Source organism: Ptychodera flava, chromosome 8 (genome assembly GCF_041260155.1).
Source record: "Ptychodera flava strain L36383 chromosome 8, AS_Pfla_20210202, whole genome shotgun sequence".
NCBI classification, from domain to species: domain Eukaryota; kingdom Metazoa; phylum Hemichordata; class Enteropneusta; family Ptychoderidae; genus Ptychodera; species Ptychodera flava.
In genome coordinates, this window is record NC_091935.1 from 4,046,100 (window position 1) to 4,060,763 (window position 14,664).

Consider the following 14,664-nt stretch of genomic DNA (forward strand, 5'->3'; position numbering starts at 1 on the left):
GTCAGTAATATCTACACTAGCTATGTGTTTGGAAAATCCATTTAAGGTAGTATGCACCTCAAAAGTGAAAGACTGAAACATTCCTTAAGGAATCTTTCAACCATTCTTTCAAAATAAAGAATAAAAATCGGGGGTCACCATGCAAATTTCGGTACTAGAGATACAAATGACCCAAGGTTTACCGATATTTAAAATTCAAAATGGCCGCCATCCCTGTGTCAACTCTATAGAGTCAGATAAACTTTTCAAATTTCAAAAAGCTCAGCAGGTGAAAAGTTTTCTTACACCAAGAGCTTTAAAATGAACCCCCACAAGTGGTAGATCAGAAAAGAATAGTAACAGTTTGAGAGTCTGAATATCTGTCCCCAGGGCGCGTTCTACCTGAAGATAACAAACTACCTTGTCACAGATATCCTCTCTGCAAGGATCAAAGAAGTAGAAATGACAGATGATGAAAATCAAGGCTAGGAAACTCAATACAGCTCCATAAAATACCAGCAGAACAAACATCCACTTGTTGTCTTCACCAACACAGTTATTAATCCTGTAAAAAATACAATAAAACAGTCACAGTGTAATTTGTATGGAGACAGATATTTGAAATGGTGCGTAGGTTTTTTAACTTTTTCATACAGTAAAATTTCGAAACAAAACAGCACTTACACTGTATATATCCATAAATATATTCATTATGCAAATCAGCCACAACAGAAATAGGGCTGATCATGATCGTAGGTTTGTTTCCTATATGTAACAACACATATACGAGATTTGCCACTTTTGACAGGACAAATTTTGTGCTGGTGTATATCTTTATTACTGGTTTAACTTTCACTTGTTCACTCATGTTGATCCCTTCGTACACACTATATAGCTTTGTCATGCCATCTTCCTACAGAACGCAGTCCCAGTCTATGTGATCATTGTCAAATTCAATAAATACCGTCAATGACGCTGTACCTTCTCTAATGTGTGGCCAGGTCAGGTAATTGGTTGTTGGCATGGAGTTGTTGGTAAATAGTTGATGATGTAGGGGCATGAGGTGGGATATGGACCCAAAGAACCAAAAGATGATTAAATACATCAATCAAAAAAATTCTAAGCTACAGTATAAACTGCCTAAAGATAGTTCAATGTGGCAAAAAAAGTTAAATAATTCAGAAATAAGAATTAACAGTCCAAAATAGTAATGACTCACTTCCCTACTGACCTGAGTGCATGTGAAATACAAAACCTGGCATCTGTAAATTAAATGTATACCAAGTGATCATTTTAAGTCACTTTTAACTGTTTTAATGGATTTTCCAAAGAGTCCTGTGGAAATGATGAAAAACGCTTATCTGGTCTTGTGTTTGTATAACCTCATGGCTGATAATTGTCATAGTATTGAAAAAAATTGAAGGTGAAGAAATTACTGTTTTTAATATGCATATTTTCCTTGAAATACATGACCGTGTAAAGAATATATGCTAAAAGTGTTTAAGAGTAATTTCTTTTCAAAAAATAATTTAATCTGTGACCAAAGGATTTTTATTCTTTGAGTTTACAAATTCAAACATTGCAATTTGTTCAATCATCTTGTGCAGTGCAAAATTTATAAAATGACTGAAAAACAAAAAAAAAATGGCAGAATTACAGTCTTTGTGATGTAAAATTATCGGTTGACATCACGATAATTGTCAATCTGTTCGAAGTACTACTATACCATAATTTAAAAAGAAAAAGTTCATGCAGAAACGGTAAACATATATTGTCAGCAATGTAGTGTTAATTTTGACTTTACATCAAAATATGCCTTTGCTTGATACCAAATATATAGGGCGAAATATTAAATCAGCCATGTTCAGCAAAATCCACACAACAGCATTGATCCTTTTCTAATTTGATTTGATTTGCTTATGTTATCCTTGTATGACAGTCAGTACAATATGGAACTTGAACACAACACAGTGAATAAGTATGCTGTAAATGAAATGTTGTGGCTGCATCCACATGCAGCAATAGGAGTGCCTTTGTCTCTCACCCCTCATTTCCAACCTGTCCCATCCCTGAAAAAATAGTTTTGTCTTATATTTATAATGTTAATAATTTCTGTATTTGTTAAAATGTGCGCATCTCAAAAACTTTTGATCATAAACATTTTCATTGTTTTTTATAGCTGACCAATCAGTTAACATGTTTATTTTGAATATTTGCGCATTTTTCCTCAGTATTTGACATTTTCTGAATACCTTCTTATTCAGTTGTCATTTTCTAAAAGTTTAAATGCTCCATTGTGTGGTCAAGCTTTCCACAAGCATCAAATGTGGTATTTCATATAGGAAGGTCTGCCTCTAGAGGGTGGGCATCATGAACAGTGTTTGTTGGTTAATTCCTCCACATAAACTTCTGATTGTACTGTAAACATTGAACATGGCCGACGTCCGATTTTCCTGTCTAAAACTTTCACTCATTTTCGTTCATATGACTCTGAAACTCCAGGAAACGATTGGGAAGAAAGGGTTATCTTGAAATATTGAGGTATTCGCCGATATTTTGCAAAATTAAATGAGAAAAAATGCAAGGAAAATGCCGACAGGCTTACACAATGACCGTTTTCAGACTCGGAGGCATATGATCATCTCTGTAGATAATGCAACAGGCCCATATCACGTGAGGCCATGAGGGGATATCCACGCTACTCAGTACCAAACACTAGCGCTCACAGAGTGAGCAAACACAAAGTGAGTACCCCTAACGTCAGCTCAGTAGTCTGTAATAGATTGTAGTCAACTAAGAAACCTTGGAGAAAGGCTTAACACTGTGGCTATGCCGCTAAGTCCCTTTGATTTTTGTCATAGCTCAAAATCGTTCTCCCACACCTCAACCTGAGCCATGAACACCCCCACCAGTTTATGATATGACCCATCACAATGGCATGACGTCAACGGATCTTGACAGACGGAAGTCTTGACAGACGGAAGTAGTTGACACCAGCATACTGGTTTTCAACTCTAATACCTTCTCTGTCTATAAATAGACACGAGAAGGTAAAAATAGCGTCAATGACACTGTAGCTCCCATCCTGGACTATTTAGTGTTTGTTCTCTGGTCAGATATTTGAACATGTGTGAAAGGGATAAAGTGCATGAAGTGAAAATACTTAAATGTAATGTACTGGAGACAGTGAAATATGTTTAATGTATTTATTCAGAATATAAAATGGAAAAAATACAGAATTAGATATATCGAATACTGTGATACAACAATAACTCAACAAGTCATTTACAATGACACAGTCCCCACTTGTAATAGGAGTATTAGTCTTGATGGGGCAGGAAAATGTGGTCATTAAGAAGTATCACTGGAGTGTATATGTTGAGATCTATGGGCACATAGGTCTATGTCGTTGTTCCCAATTTGAAACACATGAGGCATGTCTAAGTTATGGTTCTAAATCGGGAAAAAAGATCAGACTTCTAGCAGTATTGGCCAGCCAAGAAATACATATGCGCAATATAAATGAGGTACAAGATGTGACATCTTAAGGTCTAATATCCTATCAAAATTGGAGGGTATAGAACTTGTGGTTACTGAGATATGCATATATATGTATAATCAAGGTCAAAGGTCATCGAGGTCACATGACATTTTGAAAAAAAAAATTATATTGCTAATTTATCCCTATATGCCAAAAATCAGATCTCTAGCTCTATTCGCTTGCGCAGAATTAGATGTGTACACAATTAATAAGGTAAAGCGTGTGTTGTCATAAGGTCTCCCATCCTACTAAATACAAAGGACATAGCACTTGTGGTTACTTATTTATTGACACAAACATATATTTTAGGTAAAAGGTCATCGAGGTCACATGACATTTGGTCAAAAAATTTCTCTCCTATAGTTATCCCTATATACCAAAAATCAGACATCCAGCTCTATTGGCTTGCTCAGAATGAGATATGTGCATAATTGTGAGGCACAGTATGTGGTATCATACGGTGTCCAATCATACCAAATATGAAGGGTGTAGCACTTGTGGTTACTGAGTTATGGACAAATATGTATATTTGAGGTCAATGGTCACCGAGGTCACGTGACATTTTGTCAAAAAAATTGTATCGCTAAGTTATCCCTATATACCAAAAATCCGACCTCTAGCTCTATTGGCTCGCTCAAAATTAGATATGCACATAATTAATGAGGTACAATATGTGGCGTCATAAGGTGTCCCATCATACCATACATGAACGGTGTAGCACTTGTGGTTACTGAGTTATTACAATATGTATATTTGAGGTCAAAGGTCACCGAGGTCACGTGACATTTTGTCAAAGAAATTGTATTGCTAAGTTATCCCTATATACCAAAAATCAGACCTCTAGCTCTATTGGCTCGCTCAAAATTAGATATGCGCATAATTAATGAGGTACAATATGTGGCGTCATAAAGTGTCCCATCATACCATACATGAAGGGTGTAGCACTTGTGGTTACTGAGTTATGGACAAATATGTATATTTGAGGTCAAAGGTCACCGAGGTCACATGACATTTTGTCAAAAAAAATTGTATTGCTAAGTTATCCCTATATACCAAAAATCAGACCTCTAGCTCTATTAGATCGCTCAAAATTAGATATGCGCATAATAAATGAAGTACAATATGTGGCGTCATTAAGGTGTCCCATCATACCATACATGAACGGTGTAGCACTTGTGGTTACTGAGTTATTTACACATATGTATATTTTAGGTCAAAGGTCACCGAGGTCACGTGACATTTTGTCAAAAAAATTGTATTGCTAAGTTATCCCTATATACCAAAAATCAGACCTCTAGCTCTATTGGCTCGCTCAAAATTAGATATGCGCATAATTAATGAGGTACAATATGTGGCGTCATAAGGTGTCCCATCATACCATATATGAAGGGTGGTAGCACTTGTGGTTACTGAGTTATGGACAAATATGTATATTTGAGATCAAAGGTCATCAAGGTCACATGACATTTTGTCAAAATATCCGAGATGTCTGCGTGAACGGATGGACTCACCGATGGACGAACAGACGGACATGACCCAATCTATAAGCCCACTGGACTTCATCCGTGGGGACTAAAAATTGTGTCACTGCATCCTTTTTGCAATATGAATACAATGAGAAACTAAATTTTTTTATTTTTCGTGGCCTTATACATGGGAGTCTATGGAGATCTGCCTAATACATTGGAGTCTATGGACGTGTAAACTAAAAATATGCAAATTTTACAACGATTTGCCCAAATTTTGGAAAGGTCACTCCTATGCACTTCCATACAAAGTTTCAAATCAATCGGACTTGTGGTTTCAGAGAAGAAGATTTTTTGACCAAAAATGGGAGAAAATTACAAAAAAATTCATGAAAAATAGCAAGTCCAAGATACTGACCCAAGATGTGCACAATCATTTCATGTCAGCCAAAAGTACTTACATGCCAATTTTTCATGTAATCTGCTCAGTGGTTATTGAGTTTTTTCAATTTTGACTGTTTTTACATTTTTTCACTTAATTTGCATATTTTTGGCAATGACAACTTCATTTGAACAAAATCTCATCTACAGCCCATCATCCATGTACACACCAAATACAAGATGAAATGTACAGCGGTTTTGGAGTTTTTGATGTTGACGGACAGACATACAGACATACAGACATACAGACATACAGACACACAGACATACAGACATACAGACATACATACATACAGACATTTCCCTAGCCTATAAGAATAGCTTCCATTGCCATATATACATATGGCTATGGGAGCTAAAAATCACCATACTTTGTCAAACTTCAACTCTGACCAATCACAATGATCAAAACAACAACACACATAAAGTTCTACATGCTCAAAGCACTTTTACAGTACAATCTGGGAGAAAATAATGTCGCATTTATGCAAATTTTATGCCAAACTAGATATGCCAGCTGGTTTACTTCCAGTGAAGCCCAACAACTTTATCACCATAATCCCAGGCATAATCCAGCAATATAATCAGGATCATAACAATAGAGAGAGTAGTTATGACAGCAATTTCCCAACAGGTGGGTGGAGGGACTACAGTTACAGCATCATCTTCCTGTCTCTCTCTCTACCAATGACAGAGTCTACTTCACACTGTCTGAAATGAAGAAGCTGGACCAATAAATAAGACAGTGGGGAGTACAGTAAGATTAGGTTGAAGAGCATTATCACTGTAAGAATGTACATACCATGGACAATGGTGGTCCATCAGCCGTACACATTGTCCACAACGTCTACAATGGTGGGAGTTTACAGGTCGCTGGATGAAACATTTTTGACAATGGGTCCAGTTTAATTTATCTGAAGAGAAAATAAAACACACAAGACTTTTTTCCTGTTATTATTATGGTCTATGTGATTCTATGGCATTTAGTCAACACTAGGTATTTATTCAACAATTGCTACATTAAAAACATTTATGAAATATTAAGAGAGCATTTTTTATATTTTTTTAACAAATTATCTTTTGCTTTGTGACATATTACAGTGATCTAACTTTCGTCAGATCACAGTCACCCCTAACCCCAACCCTCAGTAGAGCACGAAAATAAGTTTGTGAGGCCAGTTAACCACTTGATTTATCAATAAATTTCTTTATTTCCATTTTTGCTGTCTTTAGCTGGCAATCTCTGAAAAATAACAAAGTAAAAGTTGTGCATGTTTTTAAAGTTGATGCGGTATGATTAATTTCACTGCATTTTGTTCACGGTCTTTGATAGAAATCTGCATAACAATATAACTTAGTACACTGTGGTATCATACTGTACTAAAGTCTGATGTGTTGGTCTCATCATTCACAGCTGAACTATAGATTGGTAACATTCATCCAAATGATGTACCATGTGTAAAACAATCTTTCTGTTGTATGACCACAAGCACTCACAAAGTGATGTTTGTATTGAACCAATTCATGGGCCAATATTAGTGTATCTACAGGCAACTGTACATAGTGTAAACAGGTTGTTGTTCAGTTCCCAGACAAACTTAAAAGTCAGGCACCTCTATTGACTTGCTTTACCTGCTTCTGCTGGCCTAAGATCCATAGAAATTCTGCCCGGGTCACTCGTAGCTGAGCGGAACAGTGATACTAAAGTACAAATTGCAGATGTAAAGTAACCTGGACAAAATAGAAATAAATTCTTTTATTCAAAACGTTTGAACGAAGACATGCATACTTTATAAATGCAATACTGCCTTATATAAAGGGAATCACTGGGAGATATCTCATTTATTTGACAAACCAAACATTCCTGTCAGGAAGACGATTTTGTGATCTCAATATCCTTGATTTTGGATGTGTCTTCACGTCTGTGCTCACAGAACCACACTCCCATTGTCAATGCATCAAGTGCTAGACAGTAGCATCAAATGACACAACCTGCTCATAAAACTGACAGTTACAGGCAAACTGTATCACTTGGTCATGGATTAACCCTTTCATCACAATGGTTTGGTCCAAATGCATTGTTATCAATGGTGATTACAAACCTGTTTACAGAGAATAGGGGTGAACAGGTTAAGTGCCCTGGGTTCAGGGAATTCAGCCCACCCCTCTCTGTAAAGATGACATGAAGCTGTTATTGAACTAAGCACAAGGCCGCTTCCTATATATGTTTGACAGTTCATGGGATAGTTCAGGTAATCTGTACATTTGAACTTCAGAACAATAAAACTTCTCAGGGACACCTGTAGAGACTTGTCACAACATATTGTCCACTCTCTTTCATTATCTCAAATATTTGAAAGGTGAGAAAGATATACAGGATTTCCTTTCTATAACAAAGGCCATGGGTACACCATATCAAATCAGATGGCACACAAATATCTCAATAACAGATATACGATATTGTTATAACACCGAGTTGGTATGTCATAGGATCCATGCGATGGCCTTGGGGAGGGGGATGTCAAAGCTAGTTCAGATGTACTTTAATCATGACATTTCATTATCAATATTTCTTGGAAAGATATGGAGTCACAGCAAGGCCAAACAGAATCCTAAACTGGTTCAATCCAGCATTGCGGCTGCCTTCTGTGATAAGAATAACCTACATTGTGTCAAGCCATAAGAATCTCATGAAGATCAAGTGTCACCGTGAGAAATTACTTCAGGTGGCGTTGCATAACCAGATATGAACTGTAAATGCTCACGTGTTTCATTATATATTGCAGTTATGTGTAAATTTGAACCTTTGCCACATATTTGCAACTTCATTGAAATAATTATGATCGACATAATAAACAATACTCGCCACAGATTAACTCTATAGGTCATTAAGTATTCAAATATGTAATTAGCTGAAATAAAAATAATTGATTTCTTTGACTGCTATCATTGTATCACCACTTTATATAGCAAGTGTAATTAATTGCCTTTGGTCAAGTCCTTCAAACTATATATTCCAAACTTTGAAAGCTCATTAGATATGCAAACTATAAATTAGCTGACATGAAAACTTAAGTGCGAAATGATTCCAATATTGGTATAACCAGGTATAATCATCAATGTACATAGCATGTTATGCCAACTTGATCAAATAAATCCAAGTATACAGGGCTCCAAATACTTTTTTTCAACCACCTGTCCACGGGACAAGTCAAAATAAAAAATACCTTTCCCAGTGAGAAAAGTACCTGTCCAAAATGGCATAATTTATTCTAAGAAACTATACTAGTTTCCATTCAATTCAACAAACTCATGCCTGTATCATATGCAAACTGGCGTAACAGCGGTGTCGAGATAGCTCTGAGAATCTCCCAAGCTAAGAGATTTGAGACATGACCTTAGATAAATCAATATCGCTACCTCTTGTAAACAGTGATTAGATATTATCGAATTTTCTTTTACTTTTTTTCTGACAGGTAAATATCCAAATAATGATTTTCAAAATTGTAAAAGGTATATAATATATAAATTTAAACTTATGAATATTTGCTGTAGTCAATAGGTTGAAATACTGGTTGCAGGCTGAAAAAACCTACCTGTCCACTTGGACAAGTACTTTTCAAAACTACTTGTCCCAGGCCAAATTCACTTGTCCGGGACAGGTAGACATGTATTATTTCGAGCCCTGGTATATATCCCTAATTAGGAAAGTTAATTAAATACACACATTAGGAATTGGCTGAAGCAAAAATGCTTAATGCTTTTCAATAATGTTAGCCTACATAATAGTATCTTTAATGTACATAGCAAGTTTCATCAATTTTGGTTATGTAAATTCAAATATATATCCCTAATTTCAAAAATTCATTAAATATGCAAATTAGGAGCTGGATGAAGTAAAATACTTAATGACTTTCAATAATGTCGTATCGTAGCATCTTTAATGTACATAGTAAGTTTTGTCAACTTTGGTTTAGTCAATACAGATAAATATCCCTGATTATGAAAGTTCATTAAATATGCAAATAAGGAGTTGGCTTAAGTTTAAATGCTTAGTGACTTTCAATAATGTTCTATCATACTATCTTTAATGTGCATAGCCAGTTTCATCAACTTTGGTCTCGTCAAATCAGATAAATACCCCTAATTAGGAAAGTTCATAAAATATGCAAATTAGGAATTGGCTGATGTAAAAATGCTGAATTACATTTAATAATGTTCTATCATAGTATCTTAAATGCACATAGCAAGTTTCATCAATTTTGGTCATGTAACTTCAAATATATATCCTTAATTTCAAAAATTCATTAAATATGCAAATTGGCATTTGGATGTAGTAAAATGCTTAATGACTTTCAATAAAGTTAAATCATAGTATCTTCAATATGCATACAAAGTTTCGTCAACTTTGATAGGGTAAATTCAGATATATACTCCTAATTAGGAAATTTCAGTAAACATGCAAATTAGTAATTATCTTTCAAGTCCCCCTTAATATCTTTCAAAGCTGATATATCTTGGTGTGATCAACATTTGTAGTGAATCTCATCAAATTGTGTGCGGTCGTTATCAATATATATCAGTTTTTTCTAAAATATTAATTATGCAAATGAGCAAAAAGTAAGCAAGCCACACCCACCAAAAACTAATCAGTTCTTGCCATTTGCAAACTTAATTTATGTACCAGATTTGATTTTGATCTGATGAGCCATTTTTGAGATATTGAATACACAGACAGACAGACAGACAGACACACAGACAGACAGACATCGCTGCGACATATGCCCACGTGTGTCAACACGTGAGCAAAAAAACTCATGACTTTTGGCAATTTTAACTGTTTTTGCAAATATTGGTGTGTCTATATGTGCCCTATGGTGGCAAGTGCATACTGATGAAAAAGTGACTGTTGGTCAAAAATCTTGTTTTTAATAATGTTTTGCGAGGTACATGTGGGACTGTCATCGTTTTTTCTTCATTTGGAAATTAACGCACTGTCATTTGCACTGTCATTCCCATAATGATTGACAGGGATTACGCAAAACTGAAAGGTTACATGTTCAGTGTATCAGTTTGATAATAACATTGTTGTAGATGTACTTGTAGACATCTGCGAATGATGCCATAGTCACATTGATTTCTAGGTATACACTAAACAATGCTATTGCTCACAATGTTGATATGTGCTATTGGTGATCTTGTCTCAGATATCGATGGGGCTATCTGGGACAACCTACATAGTACAGTACATACCACTTATAGTCCCATAATTGTGAGCAATGGTCAACAAATCAGTAGAGTACTTAAATAGCATGCAATTATCTGTACCCATGGTCAAGGTTGCATTGCAGTACCTGTGGTCAGTGGGTGTCTGCACGAGTACAGGGACACTGAATGAAATGGTACCATATGGTACCTGGTACCATATGTATCTCGATCTTGACCAAAGGTGTAGATTGTCACAAACTTATAATCACACTAAGCATCTTGCTGATTTTGTTTTCATCCGAGCAGAATTTCTGTGAATTAATCAAGTAATGGAGAGTCTACAGATGTGACATTTGCTGATACTGATGACAATGACAGAGTCTGACACGGGCAGTTTGCTGGATCTTACCTATTACTGCCAGGGTGCCAATCTGGCCTTGTTGATACATGGGAAGCACAACCAGGTGTGGAACGATAAAAAGTCCATAGCTTAGTCCGAACACAATGAATCCAAGGCAATAGTATCCAGTCATTTCCGGGTCTCGTACAAAGCTCAATCCACATGGCAACTTGATGATGTTTGGAACTGATTTTTGAGACGCCAAAAGAAATGATGACACTTGATTTGTAGGATAGCTTTGTATATTCATGTTGCTTGGCAACGTCAGCTAGAGGTGAAAGACAAGTTGCGTGTATATTTGTCCCACTGAATGTCAGTGATGTGACACCTGTAAGCACAGGTCAAAGGTCACTCTTCATTTGCATAGGTAATGTGCCTAAAAGTCTGGTGTTGTTGGAATGGTGGACCTCTGCTTGGAACCTTGCTCAATGAAGTACCTGAAAAGAAATACAAACTTATTACATCATGCACACGAGGAGTTGCCGTGTTAAAAAACAAGAAAATGATTCTGTTTCGACAAATCTTAAAAGTTACAATACAGTCTATATGAGCAAATGTCTTTTTCCTTCTTACTTATCATGAAATACACACATCCAGCAATTTTGTCTTAAAACGACCAGAAGGAAAGTTACTTCACGTGGAGTTTTGTGATCAGATTTACCAGCTAGACATGACAGTCTTTCTTTATACTAGTTTGCATTGTAAAAAGGCCTCAATTTTATCCCCATTTCCTCATACAAAGGTCCAACAACATGGTGCAAACAATAGGGTTAATAAAAAGTTCAGAGTAGGATAGGTGAAAGGGAGGCAAGTATCATCTGCTAAATCAGTTATAAATATATTAACTTTCAATTATACAGAGAATATGATCTCTTTCCGTGAATATACAGTCAAGTTGTTCCAAATGTAAAAGTTGCGATACATCCTGATGCACAATTCTCCTGCATTGCACATATTTTTCAATGATCACAAAGCAAAAGATCACAGAACATCATCGTTTACTATGATTAATATTGTTTTTCAATGCATCGTTCATGCAAAGGGGGAGTATCCTTCCACAAGGGTGTGTAAAGAGACACTGGTATACCATGAACCGTATCACACAGTATTTTGTACATGCTTTCATTACAAGAACAATATGTAAAATACGAGCTGAAATTTTCACCATTTTCCTTCATTCTGTTCATTAAAATGTTGTCAAGAAAAGGCAACAACTAATACATGTACAATAGATTTTGAACTTTCTCAGGTTATTGTTCATGAAAATCACTTTGATGTAACTCACTTTGAAGAATTTCAAAATTTTCCAGAAAATGCACAAAAAATGCACAAACTGTTTCCAAATATGTCCACATACAGGACCATACACCGTCTCAGAGGGGGCACTCTTACGAGTAATTGGAAAGAAGAACAAGAAAAAGAGTACAGAGATATTACAATCCCCGAAATGGAAGCAATTATTTTCCAGAAACCAGACTTATGGTATTTATTACCATGCTATTTATCTTACAAATCATTGAAGTGAGACAAGACCACGCAGATGACATAAACCAGATCAAAAACACAACATCATTGAAGATCCAGAGATTATGGATTTTTCTCAGGAGGCATTATAAAACGAGCCAGAGTAGAGGCAGCTTTTGTATAATATAATTGTTTAATTATATAATTTATAAAATGATATAATTTGTATGATATTTTTGTGCTTTTTTAGGTACACAAGAATTCGACATCACAGATAGTCCCAGAATGATTGATGTAGCATGTACATAGCATGCAGCAATATTTTGCAAAATTATTGTAAGTACAGGGTAAAATTCAATTTGCTCATTGAAACAGTATACCCTGCACTGACCAGACTGAACATTACACAAGCTATCATGCTCAATGATTATACATAGGAAAAAGCACAGGGTGGGTGGAACTGCTGGTGCATACATGATGAATGGCTCTTGGCTCCGTGATAGACCTTTCTGTTGGTAACACATGGTTACAACTTAATACATGTGTCTTTCAAAGGTATTTCCAAATATACACCAACATAGAAACACAGGAATGACAAATGAACCACACTCATTCACATAAACCAAATGTTGCTGGAAGCGAGAAAACGCTACCCTAATAACCTTATGCTTGAAAAAAGTCCCTCCTGGCTTGAAGAAAGAAATATCAGTATGCAAAGTGTTTGTGAACTGGAGACTCAACAACTGGTAGACTCCAGATATATTACAGGTCATGGCAAATAGTACCAAAATCTTGACAACATTAATATCTGATTGACTTTGGTCTGGATTATTGGCTTATTTCATTTTTGCCTGAAAAACTGCTTGCTCAATAGATTTAGCCTGATGATTTTATCCATTAAACTGTCTGGTTTCATAGACTAGTAGAAGCTGATGTGATATTCATTGCTAGTCCTGACTGTGACTTTCTCCGGTCCAGTTTTGAATAAAAGCTTCCTATCACACATAATGAGTGATAAAAAGTACCCTGAGAAATTGAAACGGTCTGTATAATATATACTTGCATAATTTGTCATGAAACCCTGTCCTAGGTAATATGTAATAATTCAATGTGTCACTGGCAACTTCTGGCATTCAAGGTAGTCATGGGGTTAAGTCTACAAGTATCCTAAAGATGACAGCATAATATTTTACCAATGCCTCATTCTCTGCCGGCACAGGAATGCCAGAACATGTAGGTTGCCATTTATACCATGAAAATAGAAACACAAGCCATCCTTACTGCTGATTAATAAAACTAGATGTGCTTAAAATACGAAACTATTTTCTTTTGGAATGTGAGATTACAATGGAAGCATATGGACAAGAGAAACACTGGCCAACACCTTTGAGGTGAAAATGTTCAAAGTTGGTCAAAAATCAAGATGTCAAGAAGACTTATAATTAATACACACTGCTGTGGTGTACACTGTCATTGCTGGGTCATGTCAGTAAAATCAAAAATTTTGTCCAAAAATCTAGCAACATATTTATATAATGATTGCAATTTCAAAGGAGAATAAAAGACAGAAACCCTTTATAATCTTCTTCACACCATACTTAATCTTGATCCTGGGCCTTTTCGATCCGGGATTTAAAGGCCTGTGTCAGGCATCAGATTGTCTTGACAGGAAATTTACCTACTAGATTTAGTCCGTGGGCTGGAGGGGTCCACCGTGCACCCCCCCCCCCCCCCATAAACCTACTACATGGGTATTTTTTTGTTCTTTGGGATCTGCTGAACTAGAAAAAAGATGTTAACATTGGATATTTTGGGATGCACTACCTGTCTGCACTGGTTTTTGATTTGTATGTACCGCAAAAAATGGCGAAAAATAGGTAGGGGTAGGGGGTACTATATCCTCCCCTAAATTGAGTAAACCAGCATGAAATAGCACAAACCTTACATTTTTGGAAAGCTCAGATACTGCTCTTTCTGATGAATACCAACTTTAGCAAAATTAATTTGTGTACATAGAATAGGACGACTTTAAAATGAATTTTTTTGACAATTTTGAAATTTTTTACCCAAAATACCATGTAACAATTGTGATTTACTTTTTATTAAGCAAAATTTTCACAACTTTTTGTGTTTAAATTATTTATTCCAACATATTAAACAAGAAA

General features: G+C 35.8%; 1 protein-coding gene across 5 annotated transcripts in view; it reads right to left on the reverse strand.

The window, feature by feature from the left end:
• The window catches only part of LOC139138232 (palmitoyltransferase ZDHHC21-like), a 34,019-nt gene that overhangs the window by 13,451 nt on the left and 5,904 nt on the right, over positions 1-14,664 (reverse strand). For all 5 annotated transcript variants that reach the window (XM_070706518.1, XM_070706520.1, XM_070706519.1 and 2 more), the window contains exons 2-5: positions 11,045-11,472; positions 7,060-7,158; positions 6,230-6,341; positions 400-544 (exon numbers count right to left, since the gene is read on the reverse strand). In XM_070706518.1, coding sequence (XP_070562619.1) covers positions 400-544; positions 6,230-6,341; positions 7,060-7,158; positions 11,045-11,285 — 597 coding nt within the window. In that variant the 5' untranslated portion in view covers positions 11,286-11,472. The remainder of the gene's footprint in view (positions 1-399; positions 545-6,229; positions 6,342-7,059; positions 7,159-11,044; positions 11,473-14,664) is intronic.